At 39.0% G+C, this 25,924-nt stretch overlaps 5 protein-coding genes, 1 long non-coding RNA gene and 1 pseudogene across 7 annotated transcripts in view; 5 read left to right on the top strand and 2 right to left on the bottom strand.

Moving 5' to 3' along the window:
* LOC104755872 lies at positions 64 to 592 on the top strand. The gene is made up of 3 exons (XR_762256.2): positions 64 to 161; positions 240 to 400; positions 484 to 592. It is a non-coding gene; the product is annotated as an uncharacterized LOC104755872 (long non-coding RNA).
* On the top strand, positions 7,255 to 10,086 carry LOC104759239. Its single transcript, XM_010482188.1, has one exon. It carries the CDS (start codon positions 7,255 to 7,257, stop codon positions 10,084 to 10,086), a length of 2,832 nt encoding a protein of 943 aa, XP_010480490.1.
* On the bottom strand, positions 11,494 to 13,062 carry LOC104755870 (probable 2-oxoglutarate-dependent dioxygenase AOP1). 2 transcript variants are annotated; one of them, XM_019238695.1, is made up of 4 exons: positions 12,959 to 13,062; positions 12,380 to 12,767; positions 11,972 to 12,296; positions 11,494 to 11,896 (listed from the first exon to the last, which is right to left on the bottom strand). In XM_019238695.1, the coding sequence occupies exons 2-4, from the start codon at positions 12,760 to 12,762 to the stop codon at positions 11,639 to 11,641; spliced, it is 966 nt and encodes a 321-aa protein (XP_019094240.1). In that variant the 5' UTR covers positions 12,763 to 12,767; positions 12,959 to 13,062; the 3' UTR covers positions 11,494 to 11,638. The 2 variants fall into 2 exon arrangements, with proteins under 2 accessions (XP_019094240.1, XP_010476644.1); XM_010478342.2 differs by lacking the exon at positions 12,959 to 13,062 and having other exon boundaries at positions 12,380 to 12,900.
* LOC104755871 (L-type lectin-domain containing receptor kinase S.1-like) lies at positions 13,269 to 15,686 on the top strand. The gene has a single exon (XM_010478344.2). It carries the CDS (start codon positions 13,401 to 13,403, stop codon positions 15,372 to 15,374), a length of 1,974 nt encoding a protein of 657 aa, XP_010476646.1. The 5' UTR covers positions 13,269 to 13,400; the 3' UTR covers positions 15,375 to 15,686.
* LOC104759238 lies at positions 18,209 to 18,762 on the bottom strand (annotated as a pseudogene).
* Positions 19,272 to 19,934, top strand: LOC104759237 (L-type lectin-domain containing receptor kinase S.1-like). The gene has a single exon (XM_010482187.1). The coding sequence runs from the start codon at positions 19,272 to 19,274 to the stop codon at positions 19,932 to 19,934; it is 663 nt and encodes a 220-aa protein (XP_010480489.1).
* LOC104755869 (ABC transporter G family member 40-like) overlaps positions 21,843 to 25,924 on the top strand; it is an 8,564-nt gene continuing 4,482 nt past the window's right edge. The window contains exons 1-15 of the mRNA XM_010478340.2: positions 21,843 to 22,354; positions 22,496 to 22,616; positions 22,704 to 22,792; positions 22,894 to 22,978; positions 23,062 to 23,221; positions 23,319 to 23,395; positions 23,473 to 23,526; positions 23,609 to 24,001; positions 24,083 to 24,364; positions 24,449 to 24,765; positions 24,852 to 25,012; positions 25,104 to 25,207; positions 25,315 to 25,471; positions 25,559 to 25,746; positions 25,827 to 25,924. Coding sequence (XP_010476642.1) covers positions 22,023 to 22,354; positions 22,496 to 22,616; positions 22,704 to 22,792; positions 22,894 to 22,978; positions 23,062 to 23,221; positions 23,319 to 23,395; positions 23,473 to 23,526; positions 23,609 to 24,001; positions 24,083 to 24,364; positions 24,449 to 24,765; positions 24,852 to 25,012; positions 25,104 to 25,207; positions 25,315 to 25,471; positions 25,559 to 25,746; positions 25,827 to 25,924 — 2,618 coding nt within the window. The 5' untranslated portion in view covers positions 21,843 to 22,022. The remainder of the gene's footprint in view (positions 22,355 to 22,495; positions 22,617 to 22,703; positions 22,793 to 22,893; positions 22,979 to 23,061; positions 23,222 to 23,318; positions 23,396 to 23,472; positions 23,527 to 23,608; positions 24,002 to 24,082; positions 24,365 to 24,448; positions 24,766 to 24,851; positions 25,013 to 25,103; positions 25,208 to 25,314; positions 25,472 to 25,558; positions 25,747 to 25,826) is intronic.

Genomic DNA, 25,924 nt, shown 5'->3' with positions numbered 1-25,924 from the left:
TCGCCATCCAAACTAACATTGGCATTCCCGTTTTGATCTGCAGCCCTTTTTACCAAAAAGAACTAATTCCTACTATTGAAAACACCACTCCCGTGTTTGTTCCTTCTGAGATTCAAAGCATTTCCCAAATCCTAGCTTATGTTGATGAGCAAAGCGGGCAGGTTGACCTCCTCACCCTCATGCCTCCAACTGTTTGTTTTTGAGAAATGTTATTAACGAGTTTCCATTTAAACTGCCAGGAGAAAATGTTCTGGTGCAAGGCAAAGGTCGTTGACTTGATTTTAAGCAGTGGGTGGTTCTTCATATCATGCACGACCTGCTTTAAGAAAATGGAAACATCAGGTGATACACTAAGATGTGCTGGGACATGCGACACAGATACGTCTATTGGTCGGCTACGGTAACCAACATTTTTGTCACTCGTCTTTATGGACCTCTGTATGTATCTTATATAACGTCCTTATCACCTTTCTCTTCTTCCAGATACCGCGTTGAAGTTATTGTTGATGATACGTGCCAAACAACAACTTTTGTTCTTTTTGATGAACCGGCTAAGAAATTGTTCAAAACAGCTGCATCTACCTTGGCTACGAACAATGTAAGGCTACTTGAACTTATAATTTGTTGGCTCTCAGAACCAAAAACCTATTTCTCATCTTTCAACTACAGAATGTCGCTAAAAATGATGCATGTGGCGTTATTGACCCCAAAGAAATCCAGAATTTAATTGGGAGAGACTTTGTTTTCTGCATCAAAGTCCGAGAATACAATTTCACGGCTAAGTACCAGAGTTTTGCTGTCGCCCATATTGAGATACCCCCAGCAGTTCCAGTCAAGAAGGTATGATCTTATTTACTCACACATACCCAACTACCTTCTGAGAACCCAGTTTAAAAGTTCCATTATGATACAGAGGCCTGCACCTGCAGGAGCTTCCAAAGGGAAAGCATCTGATTTAGTGCACTCCATTTCAGAAGGCGACAACGCCAGCTGCACAACCACATTAGAAAGCCAGCAGACCAAGAAGCGTCGCCCTGTTAGGTGATTTTCTCAAACATATGTGCATATGTGCCTACAAAATAAACATTTGATGGTCTCCTAATTTTATTTCACCCAAACATCCAGGAAGAACAAAAATAAGGTTATTAAAGAAACCGATGAGGAGTTGCTGGAAGATGATGTCTAACACTCTCGCATTGAAGAATAATTGTGGGAACCAACGTGTCAATCTCTTTCTCCATCATCCTCTTTTCCTATTATTGCTGCATTTGTTTCACCGTTTGTTTTTTGGAATGTTTGTTACGTCACGGTTTTTGACAAACAGATTTCTCCTCTTTCGTTTGGAAGTCTTAATAATATGGTTTTTCTATTTATGTGACGACAATATCATTTATATTAAAGAATGGAGATTTCCCAATTACTGGTATCGAAGGCTAAATTTGCTTCCCCTCCCACATTTTAATATCTCAACCATAAAGTTATTTGTTATAATAACAATGGTTTCAGACAGAGTATTATTAAAACAGAGTCAAAACTAAAGGCAAGAATAGTTCTCTATCACACACAATGAGTCCTTCAAATTAAGAACAGCAAATAAAGATGGGGACCTCACATGCACCCAAGTTCAATCCCGAATTTGTAAGGATTGTCAAAAGAGGGTCGAAAATAACCCGAGACAACTTAAACCGAAAACCCAAACAAATAGAAATGTCAGGTTTCCAAATAACACACACCAGCAGAACAATTGAAATACACCAACTTATTTTCGCCTCCCCATATAGATGATGGCAACTATTGGCAAAGGATACAAAAACTGTGTCGAAATAATTATGAAATTGTATTAAATAGAAACTTAGACCATTGTATTCTCCTACAAAGATGGACCTCAAACAGATCAAGATTATTAAAAAAGAGGAGAATATTATTCAATGAATCCACGAGCCAGACAAGCTTCTTTATATGTCCCATAAACAACACCTTCGAATTCCCTCAAATCTTCATCACATGTAGGGCCTTTGACTACACCTAGAAGGATTCTCAAGAAATACAGCTCCCCACCGTCTCTCTGAACATCTGCAAGCTTGCCTCTCTGAAACCCTCTTCTCCTGGGCATAAACTGCTTCTCTTTCCTGTTCCAAGTATAACGGGTTGGAATCTCCTCATAGGTCAGCGTTCTTGCAAGTGGGTTGTCCCTATTCAAACTCAACCAAGCTGTGAACATAGATTCTTCACCCTCTTCATCACCATCAAAGAAACATAGCTTCACCTTTGGTACATGAAAAGAAAGTTTGAGCTCAGAAACATTAGCCATATTTGTGTCTGATCCTTTTTGACGAATGAAAATGAAACCAACATTGGAGGGATATATAGAAGTCTACCCCAATCTAGACTATTAAAACATATCTCCATACATTTACCACTCAATACTAAAGTCAAGACAATATATTTTAGTCAACAATAATGAAGACTACCATTTAACGCATTTTAGAAAGGATCTATCCCATTCGGAATTCAAAACTCTAAAACACATTACACCATCTAAATATAGCCGTTGATGGCAGCCAACAATCAGGTCTAAATAACACAGTAATGACAAGAATCAGGTCAAAGATTAAACCAACACAATAATGGCATTTAAGTACTATTAAGTTACAAACAACCAAATGGCTGGAGAAATACACACAACGGCAAGGTAAAATTAAATATGAATATTAAAGCCCCAATAAATCACAAATCTGGCCATCAAAATGAGAGTTGTGCACTATGTTCGACTATAAAAAACAACAGGCCAAACATAGTAAACACTTACAACACTCACAAACAGAGAAAGCACATAAACACACTAAAGCACACACAGCTCCAATGGAGTATATACTATATGCAATGTACTCTGCTCTAATTCCTAATCAAACAAATCCTCAAAACAACCTCCATCTCAAATTCTCAAGACCACACCGAGCAGAAGACAACATCAACTATATCATCCCGTTCACCAATCAGCAAATACTACACCCGACTAATAATCAATTCAAAGAGACCACCAACTTCTACCTCACATTCCATGATATTGACGATGCAACATCAGGTACTTTAACCAATATTTTGACAGATTTTATTCGCTCAACAATTCAATTACTTGGAGAGGGAACTACACAACAATTAGAAGTTTACCTGGAGATCGAAGATAACAATCCAAATGCGGCACGAAGGCTAGATGTGGAAGTGCTAATAGGGGAGCTAGAAATAACCCAAACACAAGTGACGGAAGAAGGCGAGGGGGAATGCTCCATATGTCTCGATGATCTTAAGGGTGAAAGAACCATAAACACCCTTCAATGCAATCACAAATACCACCATGAATGTATTTCAAATTGGTTACGCCGGACTCCAACATGCCCAAATTGTAGGAGATCAATATTTTAAGCAACGTTCCATTTTCTATTTCAATAATAAATCATGTTTCAGGCCATTTTCTTATTGGAAAAAAAACAAGACCACCGTAAGATTTTAAATATTTGTTATAGACAACCATTTAAAATATAATGTACTAAATGGCCACCCAATAGACTCTAGACTCTAAAAACCCAGAGCTCTTTTAACAGGGTAAAAAAAAAACAAAAACATTGAAATGGTTAGTTCTGAAAAATTAGTAGACGATAACAAACTAACGTCCCAATTTAGTCATGATGATGACGAGAAACAGACTCTGTAATGAAAATTAAAACCAGACACATGAAAACAGACAGAGCAGGGAAAAACAATTGGAAGTTCAACCTAATCAAACCAAACGAATTTAAAGTCAGGAGATCAATAAACTACTGCTTATGTGTGGGTACGACTTATACACTGGTGAGCTCAATATAATCTAAGCCAAGCCCTCTGAAGAATGACTAGCAACTCTAAATTCCCAACTGTCAGTTCTTACCAAAACAGTTCCGTAAATATAGCCTTCCCATTAATAATATTCCGTATTCAGTTACTAAAAACCACACAAACATAAGTAACCAGGGTTGAATTGCGAATCAAATTCAAAGAAAATTAAAACGGACCAACCCTGTTTCTGTCTTACGTTACACTATATATCTTTAGGCCAGCAACATCGTAATTATCTTCTCATAAAACTACTACAATTTCAATTTCCTTTTAAGTTTGTAATTTGCAGATACGAAGGTTCCCTTAAACTCAATAGACAGACTAAACACCAACATAGAAGCCAGGGAGGGAAACAAATGAAATCAGACACTCCAAAGGNTCAATAGACAGACTAAACACCAACATAGAAGCCAGGGAGGGAAACAAATGAGATCAGACACTCCAAAGGTCTCACCCATGGCTGCTAAGAGAGCACGAGAAGCAAGGAGAACTATCATTGCTCAGAAGAAAAAAAAAAAATTGGAAAACAACAACCAACAACCACTACTACTTGCAGAACAACCAAAAAAGGTAGCCTTCATATTTAGTGCCTACTCTGTTTCCATTGTTCCCCCTTAAGTACTTAGCTACATACCTGCTCTATGAATTAGGTAAGGCACCAAAGAGGAGTAAAAAACCGGGCAGAACTCCTACAGACCCTACAAGTAAGGAGCTTCCACACAAAGTTCAAACCAGATTAAACAATGTTGAGGTTATCTAGCCGTCATTTAAATTGATAAACACATATCTTTAACAAATGCAGAGACCAAAAATATAATAGAAGTGGAGAATTTGAGATCAACTGCTGGGAAATCAACATTTGGTAACCCTTAACATTTACCTCAGTTTAACTGCATCTTATTCCCTTGTATTTTGTCATAACCTTCTTATAATCTTAGGGTCAAAACGTTGGTCCGAAAAACCTCAAACAGAAACGAGAAAGGAAAAGAAGCTAACAGGGCGAAAACGCAAGGCATCCAAACCTGGAATCTCTAATGGCCAGAAAAAAGGTAAGCTAGATCCGTACCTACAGAGACTTTCTACTTCCTAAAATTAACAACTAAATATTCTTACGCATGCATCTCCAGCTAAAAGGCGCCGTCGCCAACCACCTTCATTTGATTTGGTTGATTGTCCACACTGCGGTGCACTTATGTGGCACGCTGAAAGCAAAACGAAATCGAAAGACAAAAGCAAATTAACATTCTCCCTCTGTTGCCATTCTGGGCGTGTATCTTTACCAAAGGTGAAGGAAACTCCTGAGTTCCTAGACACACTTCTGAAGACATCAGCCAATTTCCGTCAGAATATAAGGGTGGCTAATTCGGCGTTTGCATATACCTCTACGGGAGCCAAAGTAGATGAGTCCGTAAACAGGAAGCCGGGTCCATACACCTATAGAGTACACGGCCAAAACTGCCATCGTCTTGGATCTTTGCTACCTGCAGCAGGCGAGCAGCCAAAGTATTCTCAGATGTATATTTTTGACACGGCCAATGAAGTTAAAAACAGAGTAATGTCGGTCTGCAGAAGTGAATCATCTACTTCCCTTGATGAGACAACCGTATCTAGATTGATGGAGATGCTTGATAGCACAAGTACACTGACAAAAATATATCGAACCGCCAGAGATCGTTACGAGCTTGAAAAACCTACAGAGATGTCTATAAGATTGGTGGCCCAAAGGCACCGTGGGAAGCAATATGATTTGCCAACCTCGGATGAAATAGCAGGACTAATTGTAGGTGATCTATCATCCACAACAGGGGGTAGGGATGTCATCGTCCATCTCCAATCGGATGAGCTTCAAAGAATAACCGAGTTACACCCACTTTACATGGCTCTACAATACCCTCTTTTGTTTCCGTACGGCGAAGATGGTTACCACCCAGACATACCATATGCAACTACAACACAGAAGGCTATCAAAAGGGAATGTGTCACCATGTTAGAGTTCTACGCTTACCAAATACAAACAAGATTATTACAAGGGACCACTCTCATTAGATCAGGATGCCTACTCCATCAATACGCTGTAGACGCATATATGGCAATAGAACAAGAAAGGATGGGCTGGTACAGACGAAACCAAAAAACGTTAAGGGCTGATGTTTACCACAACATTTGTGATGCTATTGACAGAGGGGACAGTGACGCTAAGAGAGTGGGACGCAGAATAATTCTCCCTTCATCTTTCACCGGAGGCCCAAGATATATGGCACAAAATTACCAAGACGCGATGGCAATTTGTAGATCATATGGGAACCCAGACTTATTCATCACTATGACGGCAAACCCGAATTGGGAAGAAATCAAAGAGCATCTGGAACGATCCGGTAATATTACTGCCAATGACCGACCCGATCTTGAATCTCGGGTTTTCAAATTGAAGTTAGACGCTCTGGTGGCTGATCTTTGGGATGGGGATTTCTTCGGCGAAGCGAGATCAAGTAAGACCCTAAATTCCGAATAAGTAGCCTGTAAACAAATTGACCATTAGATAATAAGGGAATTCTAAAAACAAATAGCAATTAGGTGAACAGGACCTACACAAATAGCAATGAGGTGATCCACTAAAATAATATAACCAGTTCCCTCCGCTCTGATGCTTTATTGTTTAACTATTGTTCAATATCTCTATATAAGAAACACAAATAGGATGAAGCAGCTAAATGGTTCTTACTAATGAACGTTGACCTCGCCGAAAAACAACAGGGAAGCTTAATTTAAGAACAAATCAAGATAGCAGTGAACAATAGGTAGCTAAAACATTGAGTTAGTTCATCAACCATTACTACTTCTAAAACCTCTCCAAACTGAGTATGTACACCGAAACTGAAACAAAATTATTATAATCGAGGCCAAATAAATACCATATCTGTGTAATAATAACTACAAAGGAACAGGTACGAATACATAAGGATTAAGAGCCAGAGCGAAGCTATTTGATCATCATGATTATTGTGATTCGCAAGAGAGCATAGGTGCTTATTAATGATATTTAAAACACTGTCATAGACTTCTAACATTGTTTGATTTTGAAACATTAAACATCTAAAATCTAAGACAACATTACTATTTGGATTTAAAGATCTCTGCATTCCCTCATACAGATGTTTTCTCGATATTTTGTTTGACAGTAATTGAATTCACAAAGTTATACTAATCAACCTACATTAAGCTAAATCTATTAGACACCATGCAGTTATAATATGTATTCGGAGATCACTACTTCCAAATAATACTAACGCTCCTATAAATCTACCTGCAGTTGTATACACCATCGAGTTCCAAAAGCGGGGCTTGCCTCATGCGCATATCTTGGTGTGGCTCAAAGATGATATGAGGAATCCGACTAATACAGACATAGACAAAATCATCTCCGCCGAGATCCCAGATGAGAAAAATGACCCTGAAGGATATAAATTGGTCGAGCAGTTTATGACGCATGGTCCATGCGGCAAAGATAATCCCAATTTGGCATGCACTGAGAATGGGATATGCAGCAGAGGTTTCCCAAAACCATACTCCCGTCAAACAGAATTCGATGATAAAGGGTTTGTCACATATCGACGTCGGCATGATTCAACGAACTACATTACTAAAGGGGGTAAACAGCTAGACAACCGATATGTTGTCCCACACAATCTCCCATTGCTTAAAAAGTACAAAGCCCATATCAATGTCAAGTGGTGTTGCAAAACAGAGGCGATAAAATATTTGTTTAAATATGTGACCAAGGGAGTTGACAAGGCCACCATTGTTGTTGAAAAAAACACAGGCTCTACTGAAGGGGATGGAACCAGCAACAAAAACACCGAAGACGTAGACGAAATAAGAAAGTATCAAGAATGTCGATATCTATCAGCATGTGAGGTGATGTGGCGCATCTTTGCCTTTGACATTCATTACAGCCAGCCAGCCTTACTACGCCTTTCCTTGCATTTACGAGACCAACAACCTGTTACATATAGTGCAGACCAAAGCCTTGAGAGTGTAATCTCACGACCAGGTATTGACAGAACAATGTTCACAGAGTGGATGAAGACGAACAAAACAGACTCTTTCGCACGTACATTAACATATGCTCAATTCCCACTATGGTATGTGTGGAATACAACCCCAAAAACGTGGACAAGAAGAAAGCAAGGTTACACCATCGGCCGAATTGTCAACATTCATCCAACAGTAGGCGAGTTGTACTACTTGAGACTGCTTCTAGGCGTGGTCATAGGACCAACAAGTTATGACGACATTCTAACAGTAGATGGAATCATGTACGAGAACTTCAAAGATGCGTGTTTGGCCAGGGGTATGCTTGATGGAGATAAAGAATGGATAGAAGCATTAGAGGAAACTCGTCAGTGGGGTTTCCCATGCCAGCTGCGTAGTCTCTTTGTGACACTCTTAATCTATAGTTATGTTAGTAGCCCATTGAATTTGTGGAACCATTGTTGGCGGTATATGGGAGATGATATTGAGCACACGCAAGGGAAAAAACTAAAGCTCCCTAAACTTCACCTCAGAGAGGAGCAACTAAAGAACTACACATTGCTAGAGATTGAGAAAATCCTGCAGCAACACGACAAAACACTTGCAGACTTCCCGGATATGCCATTGCCAGACAAAGAGATGATGAAAGAGCTTAATAATTCATATCTTATAGAAGAGCTAGGTTACGACGAGGACGAACAACAAACAGAGCATGATCGTTTATTTGGCAGTTTGAATCAGGAACAGAGAATGGTCTTCGATGGAGTGATGGACTCCCTAGAAAATGGAGACGGCAGATTCTTCTTCCTTAATGGACCAGGGGGTACTGGGAAGACGTACTTATACACAACATTAATAACAAAGTTAAGAGCTATGAAGAAGGTGGTATTGCCAGTTGCATCCTCAGGCATTGCAGCTTTGCTTCTCCCAGGAGGCCGAACAGCCCACTCAAGATTCAAAATACCAATAAACCTCCACGAGCATTCTATGTGTGATATCAGAAAAGGATCAATGCTTGCTGAGCTGTTAAGGAAAACAGATTTGATCATTTGGGATGAGGCACCTATGACGCATCGTTTTGCGTTTGAGGCGGTAGACAGATCAATGCGGGATCTTTTAGCAGAAGATGATCCCAAAGCAATGCATAAACTCTTTGGAGGCAAGACAGTATTACTTGGTGGCGATTTCCGGCAAATCCTACCCGTTATAACAGGAGGAAGTCGGCAAGACACGGTCTTAGCAACAATAAACAGATCATACCTGTGGGATTCATGTAACTTCTATAGCCTGACCCAGAATATGCGTCTAAAAGTCGATGAGATCAAATTTGCTCAGTGGATACTTCAAGTTGGGGATGGAACAGCACCAAAAAGAGAACAACATAGAAATAGCTACGACGAGGTTGACGACATCAAAATAAATAGAGCACTTCTGTTACACAACGGCGACAAACGGATTGCACAATTAGCGGCTGATGTATATACGGATTTCACGAACTCGTACCTAGACAGAGAATACATAACAAAGAGGGCGATTCTAACTCCAAAGAATGACACTGCTCATGAACTCAATATGTTTCTCCAAAACAAGATCCCAGGCGACGCCAAAACATATTTGAGTTTCGACAGTATAGAGATGGATGGGGATTCAACCGACTCAGATGAGCTGTTATACCCAGCAGAATTTCTAAACTCACTCAAAATCTCAGGAATGCCAGATCATTGTTTGGAACTGAAAATAGGCTCTCCAGTTATGCTCATACGAAACTTGAATCAGAAAGAAGGACTTTGCAATGGAACAAGGCTAATAGTTACACGATTGGGGACCAGAGTCATTGAAGCAGAGATATTAACTGGGATAGCAGTTGGAAACAAGGTGGTCATCCCAAGGATAATACTGTCTCCACCTGATGAGAAGTGGCCATTCAAATTAAAAAGACGCCAATTCCCTCTTCGTTTGAGCTATGCAATGACTATTAATAAAAGTCAAGGGCAAAGTTTGGAACAAGTGGGCTTATATTTGCCTAAACCAGCTTTCAGTCATGGACAACTGTATGTGGCCCTATCCCGAGTAACATCAGAAGCAGGACTGAAGGTCCTAAACATGGAGGAGGAGGCAACACATACAATTAAAAACATTGTATACAAAGAAGTATTCAACAACACCAAAGCCAGTAGGTGACAGCAGGTATTCTTATGCATGGTTCTCATCGTCCTCTATTCTTCTTTGAAACAAAAGAAGAAAATATATCTTCAGACAATCTACAGATGCGTACTTCTTCGTCAGCTTTCGCCAACTGTTTCAATGAGAACAGAATTTTGAAAAAAAACGAAAACAAAGGCTGAAGAGAGGATAGACAGCGAGAGTATCTGGTATGAACTTCTTCTCTTAACTCTTATTTGAAATGCAGACTCTATTAGTTTATTTACATACCTTTAACGAACAGCGAAGGTGAGAGAGAAAACAGACCACCTTTGTGAGACAAGATATGAAATGATATCAAGAAATGCAAGACATAGGTAAATGAAGATCATCAAATACAGGGAATTAAACACACCAAGAAAGTATCCTTCCTCTGGGGCACACCCAAAGTATCCTTATATTCAATTTATTTAAATATTAACACATCATTTTCATATTTATACCCAATTTCATAGGCACACTACATATACCAGTAAATTGTTTTCCTTGTGGGGGTACACTCCAACTAGATATCCCACTAAATGGAGGATACATTACTACATAATCGTCAGCCATTACGTGAACTACAACTTAAGAAAGAGATGAGAATGGAGAGACATCAAGTCTCAACTAAAGTGTCCTCCCAAGGTTTTATTATATGATTTCTCTAACTTCAAATTCATTAAGCAATAGATGTATCTCTATTCTGTAGGGAAGACATTAATGTGTTAACCACACTGGAGGAATTTGCCAGAATATTATAGTGGATATTGAGAGGACAGTCTCTCCCCAGACATAGCGGTACCCACCGTGAACTGGGTTAACAAAGGTATTAGTTCCCCAAATAAACAAACGAAGCCAAAACAAGGGCCCAAAATAGCGGTAAAACAAAAAACTGTCCAACATATAGGCCTAAAATACTTGTCATAAACATTCAGAACTCACAATAAAAGCAACCAAGAGAAGGTGAAAATAACATTGTGGGAAAACATTATGGGTGGAAAAAAACAACCACTGAAAATAATTAACCATAACGCAATGGGAAAAACAAAAAAAACATTATAATTTATTAAAAACAAAAACACCTACAATTAATAGAAAATGGAAAAGGGGAAAAAACCAAAATTGCAAATCTATCATACTCCTAATATTAATATAACCCACGCAACGCGTGGGATTTTACCTAGTTTCGTATAATGGAGACTTGAGTCTTGAAGTGTAGTTCGGTTTTAAATTCCACACAACCAAACCAACTGCAGAAGAACACAAGAAAAAGGATCGAAATTGATAACTATTAGTTGAAGCCCATGCTAATGTAAAACAAGGCCCGTTCTAGAGTCAACCACGGACGATATACATTAGTAGCATTTTATTATAGAACTGAAAAAAAAAAAAAAAAAAAGAGAAAAGAAAAGACATTTGACTATTTGAGTTTTGTTCAAGGTTGGAACCCAAAACAAGAAAGAGGTCTAAAAGACTAAAACACATTCAAATGCAGACATCTTTACTGCTAATAAGATAACGAAAGTGATAGGTTTTGGTGGAAAAATGATCAGGTTTGTGGGATGCCACAATAGGCCTTGGTCATGGTACGGTGAGCCTTGAGATGAGCCTCCAATGTCTCATAGTACTCAAGAAGTCCATCATGGCGAAATGGTTTGTACGCTAAAGGATGGCCTTTGTCTACTATCTCCTCCGGTGTCGATATTATTCCTTCTTGGAACGAAAAGAACCCTAATGAGTACCTCATTTCCACGCTTTCCATCTCAACCTTGTGGTAACACGCCTTGATTCTGTCGTTGCTCCACGCCTGATGTTTTCATACACGCACATAATTTAACAGTAAACGATTGAAGTACTGATTAACAGTTAATATTCAGCTTACCATGATGGCGTCGCCTGCTATAACAGCAAACCGGGTTGGTGAAGGGGTAAAAGGATACCAAACGTCGTCTTTCTCGGATTTCAACATGAGTCCGGTGATGTGGTTCTGATGGAGGATGGAGATGAAGCTCTTGTCCGTATGAGATATGAACTTCCTGTTGGGTTCTCCATTAGGAAGTCTCCTGTATTTCAACAACCTAAGAAGGTACCGTGTTCCTTCTATGTGTTTCTCTACATACTTCTCCAAGTTATAGCTCTCGAAGAGCATCCTTATCACAAGTTGCTCGAGGTCCGCTTGCATTTTCGCATATGCATGAACGGTTTCACTATAATATATATCGTTAATAACATAGCTGTGGTAAGGAGAAATTTTCATTGTGTTAAGTTACTTGATAAATATATACAATACCAGAAGCGGTCGTTGTCATGATGATCAGGCCACATAAGACGAGAGAAGCGGCGGCACTGTTGAACATCGTCGACTTGGTCAACACCGAGGCCTTCATGAACGAGCTGACCATCTGACATCATGGTGATGTAGCCGTGTCCGGCCTTGTGGTTCTCGTTCTTTATCTTGATTTCGGGAGGAAGATCAAGTAGTTCCTTAGCAGCCTCCAAAATCGAGCAGTGAAGTTCTGTTGGAAAGTTGTTGTATTCCGCCACGAACCATCCATGATGTTCCATGGCTTCACGGACGCTGTCTCTCGTTGAGTTCCAGAGCTCTGTGTCAGGTTTCAGGTTCTTGTCAGAAAGGTTGATGATCGGAAGCTCTGGAGTTTCATTCCCACCCATTTTCACTATACAAACCATCATATATATAGTTAGTTAATCAGAAAAGAAACCATACAACGTAAATACACTGTATATACTTCATAATATATGATCCAGGAAAATAAACTATAGTCACGTTACTCTTAGAATATTTTTTAAGTTTACTTACTGATATGACAAAATGTAGAGAAACGATGATGTGTTTATATATACTTACATTGAAAGATGCTTCATACGATAAACTCATGTAAAAGATCAGTTCGTAAAGATGCTTTTCCTTGGCGTCCTTGTGCGAATCAATTTTAAAATCCTCATGTCGCTGTACATTACCACACAGAAACACAATCATATTGAAATAGAAAATAAAATAAATCGTAGTGTATTACTGGGGCTAATTTGGGCCTAAAGGCGTGTATAGACAAATTTAAAGCCCATAATCTTGAAACCGATTGGTCAAAACCGGGTTTGACATTTCCTAATTTCTCAACAGTAAAGAAGAAAAAAAAAACATTTGACTTTCCAAAGCCGCCGACGTTGACCCACCTGTTTCTTAATTACAGATAAGAAGACTCCGACGGCGGCTTTATTATGTTTTTTTTTTCCTTTTCCCTAAATATTCACATTGCTCCTCCCACCGGTAAAACTCTACACTACACAGAATGTGGTGGCGGCGACGGCAAGGGTCAGCTCCAGCTCCAGCTCCTCTCCTTCTTCTTCTCATAATAATCATCACAACTCATCTCCACCGTTCCTCTTCCGCAATTGATTTCCTCTACAATTCATTCAGCTCTACAACCAACAAAACCGACGTGATCCTCATCAAAGACTCCAAAATAGACTCAAACGTGATCAGTCTCATCAACGAATCCGATCCATTATCTTTCGGACGCGTTTTTTACCCGCGAAAGCTCTCAATCATACCCGACCCAACTCAAAACCCGACCCGGCTCTCATCTTTCTCAACTTCCTTTATCTTCTCCATCCTCCCTGACATATCAACAAGCCCTGGCTTTGGCCTCTGCTTCGTCCTCTCAAACTCCACATCTCCACCAAACGCAATCTCCAGCCAATACTTCGGTCTCTTCACCAACACCACCGTCCGATTCAACGCCCCTCTCCTCGCCGTCGAGTTCGACACCGGTCGTAACTCTGAAGTCAACGATATCGACGATAACCACATCGGAATCGACCTCAACAACATCGAATCCACCAAATCTGTAACCGCTGGGTACTACGATTCTGTTAACGGCAGCTTCGTTCGCTTCAATATGCGTAACGGAAACAACGTTCGAGCTTGGATCGATTTCGATGGACCTAACTTCGAGATCAACGTCTCCGTCGCTCCCGTCGGCGTGGTTAGACCTCGCCGGCCGACGCTTAGTTTCCGTGATCCGGTTATCGCTAATTACGTCTCGGCGGATATGTATGTTGGCTTCTCCGCTTCGAAAACGAATTGGGTTGAAGCTCGGAGGATACTAGCTTGGAGCTTGAGTGATACTGGAGCTCTTAAAGATATCAACACTACGGACTTACCTGTTTTCTTGCTGAGATCTTCGTCGTCTTCTCTTTCCACCGGAGCAATCGCCGGGATCGTAATCGGTTGTGTTGCCTTCTTAGGTCTAATCGGATTTGGGGCTTTTTTGATTTGGAAGAAGCTAATAAAAGAAGAGGAAGAAGAAGAGATTGAGGAGTGGGAGTTGGAGTTTTGGCCTCACCGTTTCAGTTACGAAGAGCTCGCTGACGCTACTGACGTTTTCTCCAACGATCGTCTTCTTGGATCTGGTGGTTTTGGTAAAGTTTACAGAGGAGTTTTGCCTAACAATAATAATGAGATCGCTGTTAAGTGCGTGAACCACGATTCGAAGCAAGGTTTGAGAGAGTTCATGGCGGAGATCTCGAGTATGGGTAGGCTACAGCATAAGAATCTTGTTCAGTTGAGAGGATGGTGTCGTCGTAAAAACGAGCTGATGCTTGTCTACGATTACATGCCGAACGGGAGTCTTAACCAGTGGATCTTTGATAATCCGAAAGAGCCAATGCCGTGGGGGAGAAGGCGTCAGGTGATTAACGATGTTGCTGAAGGGCTTAACTATCTTCACCATGGATGGGACCAAGTGGTGATTCACAGAGATATTAAATCAAGTAACATACTTTTGGATTCTGAGATGCGTGGGAGGTTAGGGGACTTTGGTTTAGCCAAGTTGTATGAGCATGGTGGGGCTCCAAACACCACTCGCGTGGTGGGTACGTTAGGGTATTTGGCGCCAGAGCTTGCGTCTGCGTCTGCGCCTACGGAGGGGAGTGATGTGTATAGTTACGGTGTGGTTGTGTTGGAGGTTGTTTGTGGGAGGAGGCCGATAGAGTACGCGGAGGAAGAAGATATGGTGCTTGTGGATTGGGTTAGGGATTTGTACGGTGGAGGAAGATTGGTTGAGGCAGCGGACGAGAGGGTGAGGAGTGAGTGTGAGACGATGGAGGAAGTTGAATTGTTGCTCAAGTTAGGTTTGGCTTGTTGTCACCCTGATCCAGCCAAGCGGCCGAATATGAGAGAGATCGTTTCACTCTTGCTAGGTTCGCCACAGGAGGATTTGTTGACTGGACTTACGCCGGCCGCCGCTGCCGTAGACTCATGAGTCTGCACACGCCTGAGTTGATTTTTGCTTTGTCTTTGTCTTGTAAGGAATAGTAAAGTTGAAACTGATACATATGATGGACTAAGAGGCCCGTTGATACAACAGCTTATTCAGATGCAATCATGCAAGGAAATTAGGAGACATATTTTTGTACAATTGTTTTGTTTTTCCTCTATACGGATGTAAGTAACTCTGATTAGTCAAGTGTTTAAATTATCTACAATTCAGACACTTACTATGGCAAAATGATAAAAAAAGTAAAAGTTTTTTTTTATACGAGTGAGCCAATAATTACAAGCAGTATCTTCTTCAGTCTCCATGTGCGCAGAAAAATATGTCTCTTGCTAAATCTGCCTTGTTGTTCTGTAATCTTTCTTCCCTAAATGGACTGTAACTCTTTATTTTATCTAAGAAGCATTGAGTTTTACCCCCAAAAAAAAAAAAATGAGTCAAACAGTGATAAATATTGGACCAATGAGATTTGTAACACCTATAAATTAGACAGGAGCAGAACGCCCGACCAATAAATATGATTCGAAAGAATTACCAAATCACCAAGTTTAATGTAATGAATTGGCCTACCAATAGTTGTTTCATCAGCCTAAAGCTACCAGTAAACGGTCGTCCTATTAATGAGGATACAAGTAAGACGTTCTGGATGGTTGACAAAACAAAGAAGAGACGTTATCGTCTTCTCGATAAAACTGGAAGAATATGAAAATCGGCAGCTTCCAAGAAAGTGGTTGTGTCATCAGGGGTTAAGGAAATTAACGAAGACTAACTTTCAATTCAGGTCCAAATGTCCAATTAGAATCTTCGACTCACACTATTAAAAGAAAGAACAAAATAAAATAAAAAAGTGGTCAAACTGTGTACTGTATTTTTTTTTTACACACGTTTACGGTTTACCATTACAAAAACAAATATCTCTTTATTCATGAATTTTTGAGAATTCAATTTATATATTTACACATACCTAATTCTATGGTATCAAAACCCAACACAAACGTTATCTCTTAAAACGGAGGTTTAATTTTAAGAAATCAAATGAAATACTAAAATAATAGTACAGTAAAACCTCCATAGATTAATACTCTATAAATTAATAAACACTAGTATAAATTAATAAATTTTGCTAATTCCAAGTCGATCCAGTGTAAAAAATAGCAAAACTTGATAAGATAATAAGATAATAACTTTTTTTGAAATTCCTTGTAAAATAATCTCAATAATATCAATTAATAATCATGTAATCATATATATATATATATAACAATGTATACTTTAAAATTTTGATTTTTTCCAAGAGCTCATATCTATAAAATAATTGCTATGCTGTATTTTCAAACTATAATACTTTAAAATACTCTATTACATGTCATAAAAAATAGCTATTTTTTTTAAAGTTTTCAAATATCTAGATATGCATCATTTTCATTTTGATAATTTTATAGGCTATTAAAATACGATAACTGATATTATTATCCATAAATTTAAATTTATGTATGTCATTTGTATAAGTGATACTGTTTATAGTATTTGTAATTTATGATCAATAATGTTTCTATATATTACAAATTCAATTCTAAAACCATAAATTTTTATTTTTTTTTTGTCAACAAAACCATAAAATTTATAACATTTGAAAGTATAATTTTTTTTTGCTAAAATTGTCTCAACTAATAATTTTTAAGAATTTAAACAATTAAAATATATATTTATAATAAAATGTTATGGTCCCAATTTTTTTAATTTATAGAAGTTTTACTGTATTATTTTGTTATTTTTAAAGATGAAAAGTCCAAAGGGCATACAATTCAAATTAAAGGATGGCGGATTATGAAATAGCGTTTGCTAAGACAGCTTAACGCTAATTGTCAAAGCTTAAAACTCACTTTATGTATTTTACACATTCGTTTGTCTTCTTGTCACATTACTATTTAAATATTTTGTCGCTTTGTTTTTAAAAAAAAATTATCTCTAAACCTTTTTTTTGTCTAACACTTAATTTTACAATTAGTGTAATGAAATTTACTACATGTAAATTTAGTACATCTATGTTGTATCAATAATTCAATGTGGATGATTTGTGCAGGTCAAGAGCGTCGTTGATACTTGCGAGCATGAAAATGAGGACATGTGAGATGGTGTGGAGAGTTTTCCACCTGAATAAGCTATGGCGATTATTTCATACCTCAGATCAGTTGCGGTATGGTTTGATTCTCATTTTAACAACCTGAACTTTGTGTTGCTGCAGTTTCTTCACGCAGTCAAAATATCATGATGAACATCAATGGAGGACCAGAACCATTTAACTTTATGAATCTTGAGGTAACATTAGCCTCAATATAGTTCTTTTGTTTGAATTCTACATGCTTATAGCACATACGCATACAGGTTAGCCTTGAATTTGTTGTGTAGTAGGCATAATAGTCTTAGCTTTCTTTTTAGGAATGATAACAGAACATATCTCGTGGTAATGTAACCGAAGAATGTGCTACTCGCCTTGTGTGTTTTTCCTCTTATTGTATCAATATCTATGCAGGTCAAGAGAGGCGTTGATCCGGTGCATGATTCATATGGAGCAGACATCACTCATCATTATCCGATGCATCACTCATCCTTTTTTGCATATGGAGCAGCTGCTACAGCACCCCACACAGTCCTCACCACAGTTTAAGATTGCACAGTCACATCAGCACAGCACTCGAGACGAGTTTGGTACAGGCGCAAACATTAAAGTTATATATTGCCTGTTTGAGATATTTTTAATTTTGTTTGAGATATTTTGCGCGAACAGTAAAATTTAATATCTATGTTTTATTCCCACACAATCACTCACTTCTCACTAAACTCTCATCCATTCTCTTCAATTCAAATCTCTCAACCAATACAGAACATTTAGAACCCCGCCTTCAACCCGATCAAATCTCTTAACGTACACTCTGTTTCCGTCTATCTTCTTCCAACCAAAACTCTCCTCTTCGCTTTCCATCCTCTCCACAGACACAGACCTTAAACCTATCTTCTTGTCTTGGCCCTTCTTGATCTTTAATATGGAACCAAACTACAACTTTAGCATCCACATTTGTTGTTTCTATATTAACCTTTTGTCCCTCAACGTTAATCACTTGGAGTTCAAGATCAGCATCGACAACAACCTCAATACATTCTTCATTGTCAACATTCTCATAGAAGAAAACCTCTTCCCAGTTCCCACCTTTGATGAAGCGTCATGTTGTAATACATTGATATCGTCACTTGATCTATTATGTCTCCTTCCTTGACAAACATGAAAGGGACGTACCATTTCCCTACGAAAACGCTCATGTCAAGACTTGGGAAGCTTAGAACGAAGCTCTACGTTAATAGTAACGGGAATACGATGAGTTAGTTGTGATGATCACGACTTGCTGGTGAATGTCCTAAAAGTCTGGTTGTGGCTTCTTATACCTATGGACATGGTTAAATTTAATGCAGAAGCAGCATGTGACTCTCTCCACCTCTCTTTCATTACTATTAGATGATTCTCTGCAAACCAAAAAATGCAAGCGTTTCGAAATTAAATTGAGATTTTCATAACATATTTGGCATTTGTCTAAAGTCTATATATATGGCAAGATTATAATATCATAAGAAATAGTTATAGTCATAGTAACGATCGCCTCCTTGGATCTGCTGGATTTGGTAAAGTTTATAGAGGGGTTTTGCCGAACAACCACAGTGAGATCGCTGTTAAATGCGTGAACCACGATTCGAAGAAAGGTTTGAGAGAGTTCATGGCAGAGATCTCGAGTATGGGAGGATGAGAGGATTCGAAGGCTACAGCATAAGAATGTGGTTCAGATGAGAGGATAGTGTCGCCGTAAAAACGAGCTGATGCTCGTCTACGATTGCATGCCAAACGGTAGTCTTAATCAGTGGATCTTTGATAATCCGAAAGAGCCAATGCCGTGGCGGAGAAGGCGTCAGGTGATTAACGATGTTGCGGAAGGGCTTAACTATCTTCACCATGGATGGGATCAAGTGGTGATTCACAGAGATATTAAATCAAGTAACATCCTTTTGGGTTCTGAGATGCGTGAGAGGTTAGGGGACTTTGGTTTAGCCAAGCTCTGTGAGCACGGTGGGGCTCCAAAAACCACTCGCGTGGTGGGTACGTTAGGGTATTTGGCGCCAGAGCTTGCGTCTGCGTCTGCGCCTACGGAGGGGAGTGATGTGTATAGTTACGGTGTGGTTGTGTTGGAGGTTGTTTGTGGGAGGAGGCCGATAGAGTACGCGGAGGAGGAGGATATGGTGCTTGTGGATTGGGTTAGGGATTTGTACGGTGTAGGAAGATTGGTTGAGGCGGCCGATGAGAGGGTGAGGAGTGAGTGTGAGACGATAGAGGAAGTTGAATTGTTGCTCAAGTTAGGTTTGGCTTGTTGTCACCCTGATCCAGCCAAGCGGCCGAATATGAGAGAGATCGTTTCACTCTTGCTAGGTTCGCCACAGGAAGATTTGTTGACTGGACTTACGCCAGCCGCCGCCGTGGAAGACTCTGAGGCTGCACACGCCTGAGTTGATTTTTGCTTTCTTTTTGTTTTGTCTTGTCTTTGTCTTGAGGAATAGGAAAGTTGAAACTGATACATATGCAAAAGCCTATTCAGATGCAAGGACATTACCGGAGCAAGACATAGAATTAATTAGAAGACTTATTTTTGTACAATTGTTTTGTTTTTCTTTTTAATGTTTTTTTCCCCTATACGAATGTAAGTAACTCTGATTAGTGGAGTGTTTAAATTATCTACAATTCAAACACTAACTATGGCAAAATGATTAAAAAAAAAGTAAAAGTGGTTTTCTATACGAGTGAGCCCATAATTACAAGCAGACTCTTCTTCAGTCTCCATGTGTGCAGAAAAATATATCTCTTGCTATAAATTTGCCTTGTTGGTCTGTAATCTTTCCTCCCTAAATGGAGTGTTTGTAACTCTTTATTTTATATATCAATGAAGCTTTGAGTTTGACTCCTCAAAAAGAAATTAAAAAAAATAGTAGTACTATTTCTATTACTGAACCAATGAAATTTGTAACACCTATAAATTAGACAGGAACAGAACGCCCGACCAATAAGGCAATAAATATGACTCGCAAGGATAACCAAATCACCCAGTTTTATGTTATGAATTGGCCTACCAATAAACGGTCATCCTATTAATGAGGATACAAGTAAGACGTTCTGGATGGTCGACAAGAAAGAAGAAGAAGAGACGTTATCGTCTTCTCAATAAAACTGGAAGAATATGAAAATTGGCAGCTTCCAAGAAAGTAGTTATGTCATCAGGGGTTGAGGAAATTAACGAAGACTAACTTTCAAATTCAGGTCCAATTAGAATCTTCGACTCACGCAGTCACGCTATTAAAAGAAAGAACAAAATAAAATAAAAAAGTGGTCAAAACTGTATACAATAATACTGTATCCCTTTTTTTTTAACACACGTTTACCATACAAAAAAATATCTCTTTATTCATGACTTTTTGAGAACCCAACACAAACATTATCTCTTAAAATGCAGGTTTAATTTTAACTTTTAAGAAATCAAAAGAAGATACTAAAATACTAGTATTATTTTGTTATTTTCAAAGATGAAAAGTCCAAAGGGGATATACAATTCAAATTTAATAATGGCGGATTAGGAACAAGCGGCTGCTTAGTTAACGATAATTGTCAAAGTTTAAAACTCACTATTACGTATTTTACACATTCGTTTGTTTTCTTCGCACGTTACTATTTAAATATTTTGTCGCCTTGTTCTTTGTTTTTACATTACCTCTAAACCTTTTCTTGTCTAACACTTAATTTTACAATAAGTGTAATGAAGTTTACTACTCCATGTAAATTTAGTTTATCTATGTTTATTTGTTTTATGTCGCCTAACAAGTTTGCATTCTCTCAACTATTTTGATTATTGATCCGGAAACCTAAGATGGTGGTTGGAGACCCAGTGTTTTTTTTTAATTTTGTTAAGATCGGTGTGCCCAAATTTAACTTTTATGGTTGCATTTATAATGACAAAACAAAAAAAAAAAGTGTGCAATGTGATTGATACATTAAAGACATGATTATGTCCAAACCCTTTACAATAATTCATTTCACACTGTACCATGATTCTTGAGATAAAAGATTTTGACTTTAGTGTGGGATCATTTAAATAATAGTAACTTTAATTAACGTCTTAACCAACAGAGCTCCTTCTAGATTTCCCAGAGAAGAGTCACAGCTGACGTAATAGTTTCTTTTTCTCTTTTTCTCTTTTTCTTATTCGTAAATTCAAAAGCGCATAACGTTATTTCTTGGTCACGTTCCGTCTCTGATTTTTCAACTTTGGTGAAGAAGAAGAAGAGACATACATGCATGTGTCTAAATTATGAACAGTGAAATCTCCTCAATGCATATATATATATATATAAGGAGCAGAAACCAAACATTTACTTCATCTTCCATCTAAACTTCTCTCTTGAGTTTCCACATATGTTTCAAGAACTTGTTCTTCAATAAATCTTTATTTTTATTTTTTGATTCTTTAATCTGACATAAAATAAAAAAACAAAAAAAAAAAGAGAAGAGGAAAAAAGAAGAAGGGTTTTGATTTTCTTGGATACAAAATGGAGGGAACTAGTTTTCAGAAAGCGAGTAACAGTTTGAGAAGAAACTCATCGGCGTGGAGGAAAGATTCAGGAATGGAGATATTCTCGAGGTCTTCTAGAGAAGAAGACGATGAAGAAGCTTTGAGATGGGCTGCTCTTGAGAAGCTTCCCACTTTTGATCGTCTCAGGAAAGGTATACTCACGGCCTCACATGCCGGTGGAGCTATCAACGAGATCGATATTCAAAAGCTCGGGTTTCAAGATACAAAGAAACTACTAGAGAGGCTCATCAAAGTCGGTGACGACGAGCATGAGAAGCTCCTATGGAAACTCAAGCAACGTACCGATAGGTATAAAGAAATAAAAACTCATCCTTTTTTAGTTTAGCTTTCAATCAAAACAGAGGAGCTCTGTTTTCTTGTGCTCTGTTTTGTTTTGATCATTCATCTCAGGACTTAATATATAATTGTATGTAATTATGAAAATGACAGAGTTGGAATCGATCTTCCGACTATAGAAGTTCGGTTTGATAATCTAAAAGTTGAAGCAGAGGTTCATGTTGGAGGCAGAGCTTTACCTACGCTCGTTAATTTCATCTCCAATTTTGCTGATGTAAGATTTACTGATTTGTTTCTTTTGTATTCAAACAAACAAAAAACAATGTTTCTCTAACAGATGATTCTTGGATGATATTAACAGAAACTCTTGAATACACTGCACCTTGTTCCCAACCAAAAGAAGAAGTTCACTATACTCAACGACGTCAGCGGAATCGTCAAGCCTGGCAGGTGAATCTTTAGAGTCCCTTTAAACCATTTTATTGAGAAATTGTCAAAATATACTTGAACTTGTTGACCAATGAGGCAATGGCCATCTTTGAATTGTGCAGGATGGCTCTGCTCTTGGGTCCTCCAAGTTCTGGCAAAACGACCCTCTTGCTTGCCTTGGCGGGAAAGCTTGATAAAGAACTTAAGGTACCACTCATCTTTTCCTCTCTCTCTATTTTTCATATGATTTGTGTGAATCAATTATAAAATTTCATTCTTGGCTCTTGTAGCAAACTGGAAGAGTGACGTACAATGGTCATGGAATGAACGAGTTTGTGCCACAAAGAACCGCTGCGTATATCGGCCAAAACGATGTTCATATAGGTGAAATGACTGTTCGGGAGACTTTTGCTTTTGCCGCTCGCTTCCAAGGTGTCGGTTCGCGTTATGGTGAGTTTTAACAAGTCCTCTGTTTTCTATTTTCTCGAAACATTCCATTCGGTATGTTGATTTTGCTAACCATCGAAGTTTTTTGGTGACGCATTAGATATGTTGACGGAATTGGCAAGAAGAGAGAAAGAAGCAAACATCAAACCTGACCCTGATATTGATGTCTTCATGAAGGTTAGTTATATAACTTATATTACTTCCCTCAAGAGTCAATATGTCAGTTCTCTTATATAACAATTATTCCATTACAGGCATTGTCAACAGCAGGTGAAGAAACAAATGTGATGACAGATTATATCCTCAAGGTAAGGACTTTTCTATAAGATAATTATGAAAGTCTTATGCTTGAAAGTTGAAATCATCTTAACTCTTTTGTATATTCTACAGATCTTAGGGCTTGAGGTCTGCGCAGACACTATGGTCGGCGATGATATGTTGAGAGGTATCTCCGGAGGACAAAAGAAGCGTGTCACTACTGGTGAAATGCTGGTTGGACCGTCGAGGGCTCTGTTCATGGACGAGATATCCACTGGTTTAGATAGCTCAACGACGTACCAGATTGTGAACTCCCTCAGAAACTATGTTCATATCTTCAATGGGACAGCTCTGATCTCTCTCCTTCAGCCTGCGCCAGAGACATTCAATCTCTTTGATGATATCATTCTCATTGCTGAAGGTGAGATCATCTACGAGGGCCCTCGTGATCACGTCGTGGAGTTCTTTGAGACCATGGGATTCAAATGTCCTCCAAGAAAAGGTGTCGCTGATTTCCTTCAAGAGGTAAGACTTTATTGATAAGAACACAATTATATGAGCGATTATGTTCCATGTCTTATACTTCAACGATGACTACATTGGCAGGTGACATCAAAGAAAGACCAAATGCAGTACTGGTCACGACCTGATGAGCCTTACAGGTTCATAAGAGTGAGGGAGTTTGCAGAGGCGTTTCAATCATTCCACGTTGGGCGGAGAATCGGAGATGAGCTCGCTTTGCCCTTTGACAAGAAAAAGAGCCATCCGGCTGCTCTAACCACCAAGAAGTATGGAGTTGGAATAAAAGAACTTCTCAAGACAAGCTTCTCCAGAGAATACTTACTCATGAAAAGAAACTCCTTTGTTTACTACTTCAAATTTGGACAAGTAAGTGATCACACGTCTTGAAATAAAATTTCCTTGTCTCCAAGACAGACTTATGGAAATGTTGTTGCTTCCATGTGTTTACAGCTACTGGTCATGGCATTCTTGACTATGACGCTTTTCTTTCGGACGGAGCTGCAAAAGAAGACTGTGGTGGATGGGAGTCTTTACACGGGAGCCTTGTTCTTCGTCCTTATGATGCTCATGTTCAATGGAATGTCTGAACTTTCAATGACCATTGCAAAACTTCCTGTGTTTTACAAACAAAGAGATCTTCTCTTCTACCCTGCATGGGTATACTCTCTGCCTCCTTGGCTCCTCAAGATCCCTATAAGCTTTATTGAAGCCGCTCTCACAACATTCATCACTTACTACGTCATCGGCTTTGATCCCAACATTGGAAGGTACAGATACATACACCAAACAAGTAAACATGACAACTTTGGATACTTATGGATGAGCTGCTAATAGTTCTTCTGATTTCTTGTAGGCTGTTTAAGCAGTATATTCTGCTCGTGCTCATGAACCAGATGGCTTCTGGATTGTTTAAAATGGTGGCAGCATTGGGAAGAAACATGATCGTAGCAAACACATTTGGTGCATTTGCGATGCTCGTCTTCTTTGCCTTGGGTGGTGTGGTACTTGCACGAGGTATGAGTTCTGCACATACGTTTGTGCCCAGTTTCTCATATACTCATATCAAAAGCTTATCATTGTTTTTCCATTAACCTGATCAAAACAGAGGACATTAAGAAGTGGTGGATATGGGGTTACTGGATCTCCCCAATCATGTATGGACAGAACGCGCTCATGGCCAACGAATTCTTCGGACACAGCTGGAGTCGAGTAAGTATCACCCTCCCCTCGTCCCCTGTCCTCTTTAGATTCGGAATACTTTTTCCATGGTTTTGGAATTTCTTTTAGACAGGACTGATACGTTGATTGTATTACAGGCTGTCGCAAACTCAAGCGAAACACTTGGAGTTACTGTCCTCAAGTCTCGTGGGTTCTTACCCCATGCATACTGGTACTGGATTGGAACTGGAGCCTTACTTGGATTCGTCATATTGTTCAACTTTGGTTTCACGGTTGCTCTGACGTTTTTGAACTGTATGTAAATTACTCTATTTTGCTTGCTCACATCTTCTGGTACAAAAGCTATTTATCTCAAACTCTGTGAACTTTCTTTACGTACAGCCCTGGGAAAGCCTCAAGCTGTTATGGCAGAAGACCCTGCGAGTGATGGAAACGAGACAGAACTTCAGTCTGCTAGGACAAACGGTATAGCTGAAGTCGGTGCCAATAAGAAAAGAGGAATGGTGCTACCATTTGAGCCACATTCAATTACCTTTGACAATGTTGTATACTCAGTTGACATGCCCCAGGTAATATCCTTGCTCGAGGGTTCTATATCAGTAATGCAAGAAACTTCCTACTAATCTTTATCTTGTGATTTTATGCACAGGAAATGATAGAGCAAGGCACACAAGAAGACAAACTTGTCCTGTTGAAAGGTGTGAATGGTGCATTCAGGCCAGGCGTGCTCACGGCTCTCATGGGTGT

This window comes from Camelina sativa, chromosome 17, assembly GCF_000633955.1.
Source record: "Camelina sativa cultivar DH55 chromosome 17, Cs, whole genome shotgun sequence".
In the NCBI taxonomy this organism is placed as follows: Eukaryota; Viridiplantae; Streptophyta; class Magnoliopsida; order Brassicales; family Brassicaceae; genus Camelina; species Camelina sativa.
The sequence above is the reverse complement of the archived record's forward strand: the minus strand, read 5'-3'. Positions and strand labels throughout refer to the sequence as shown.

Bases quoted from the DNA above. Each gene is read 5' to 3' on its own strand.
- LOC104759239 (XM_010482188.1), top strand. From the start codon at position 7,255: ATGAGGAATCCGACTAATACAGACATAGACAAAATCATCTCCGCCGAG.
- LOC104755870 (XM_010478342.2), bottom strand. From the start codon at position 12,783: ATGATGGTTTGTATAGTGAAAATGGGTGGGAATGAAACTCCAGAGCTT. The intron at 12,297-12,379 runs GTATTGTATATA...TATATATTATAG, and splicing joins CATGACAACGACCGCTTCTG to TGAAACCGTTCATGCATATG. The intron at 11,897-11,971 runs GTAAGCTGAATA...TGAAAACATCAG, and splicing joins TAGCAGGCGACGCCATCATG to GCGTGGAGCAACGACAGAAT.
- LOC104755871 (XM_010478344.2), top strand. From the start codon at position 13,401: ATGTGGTGGCGGCGACGGCAAGGGTCAGCTCCAGCTCCAGCTCCTCTC.
- LOC104759237 (XM_010482187.1), top strand. From the start codon at position 19,272: ATGCCAAACGGTAGTCTTAATCAGTGGATCTTTGATAATCCGAAAGAG.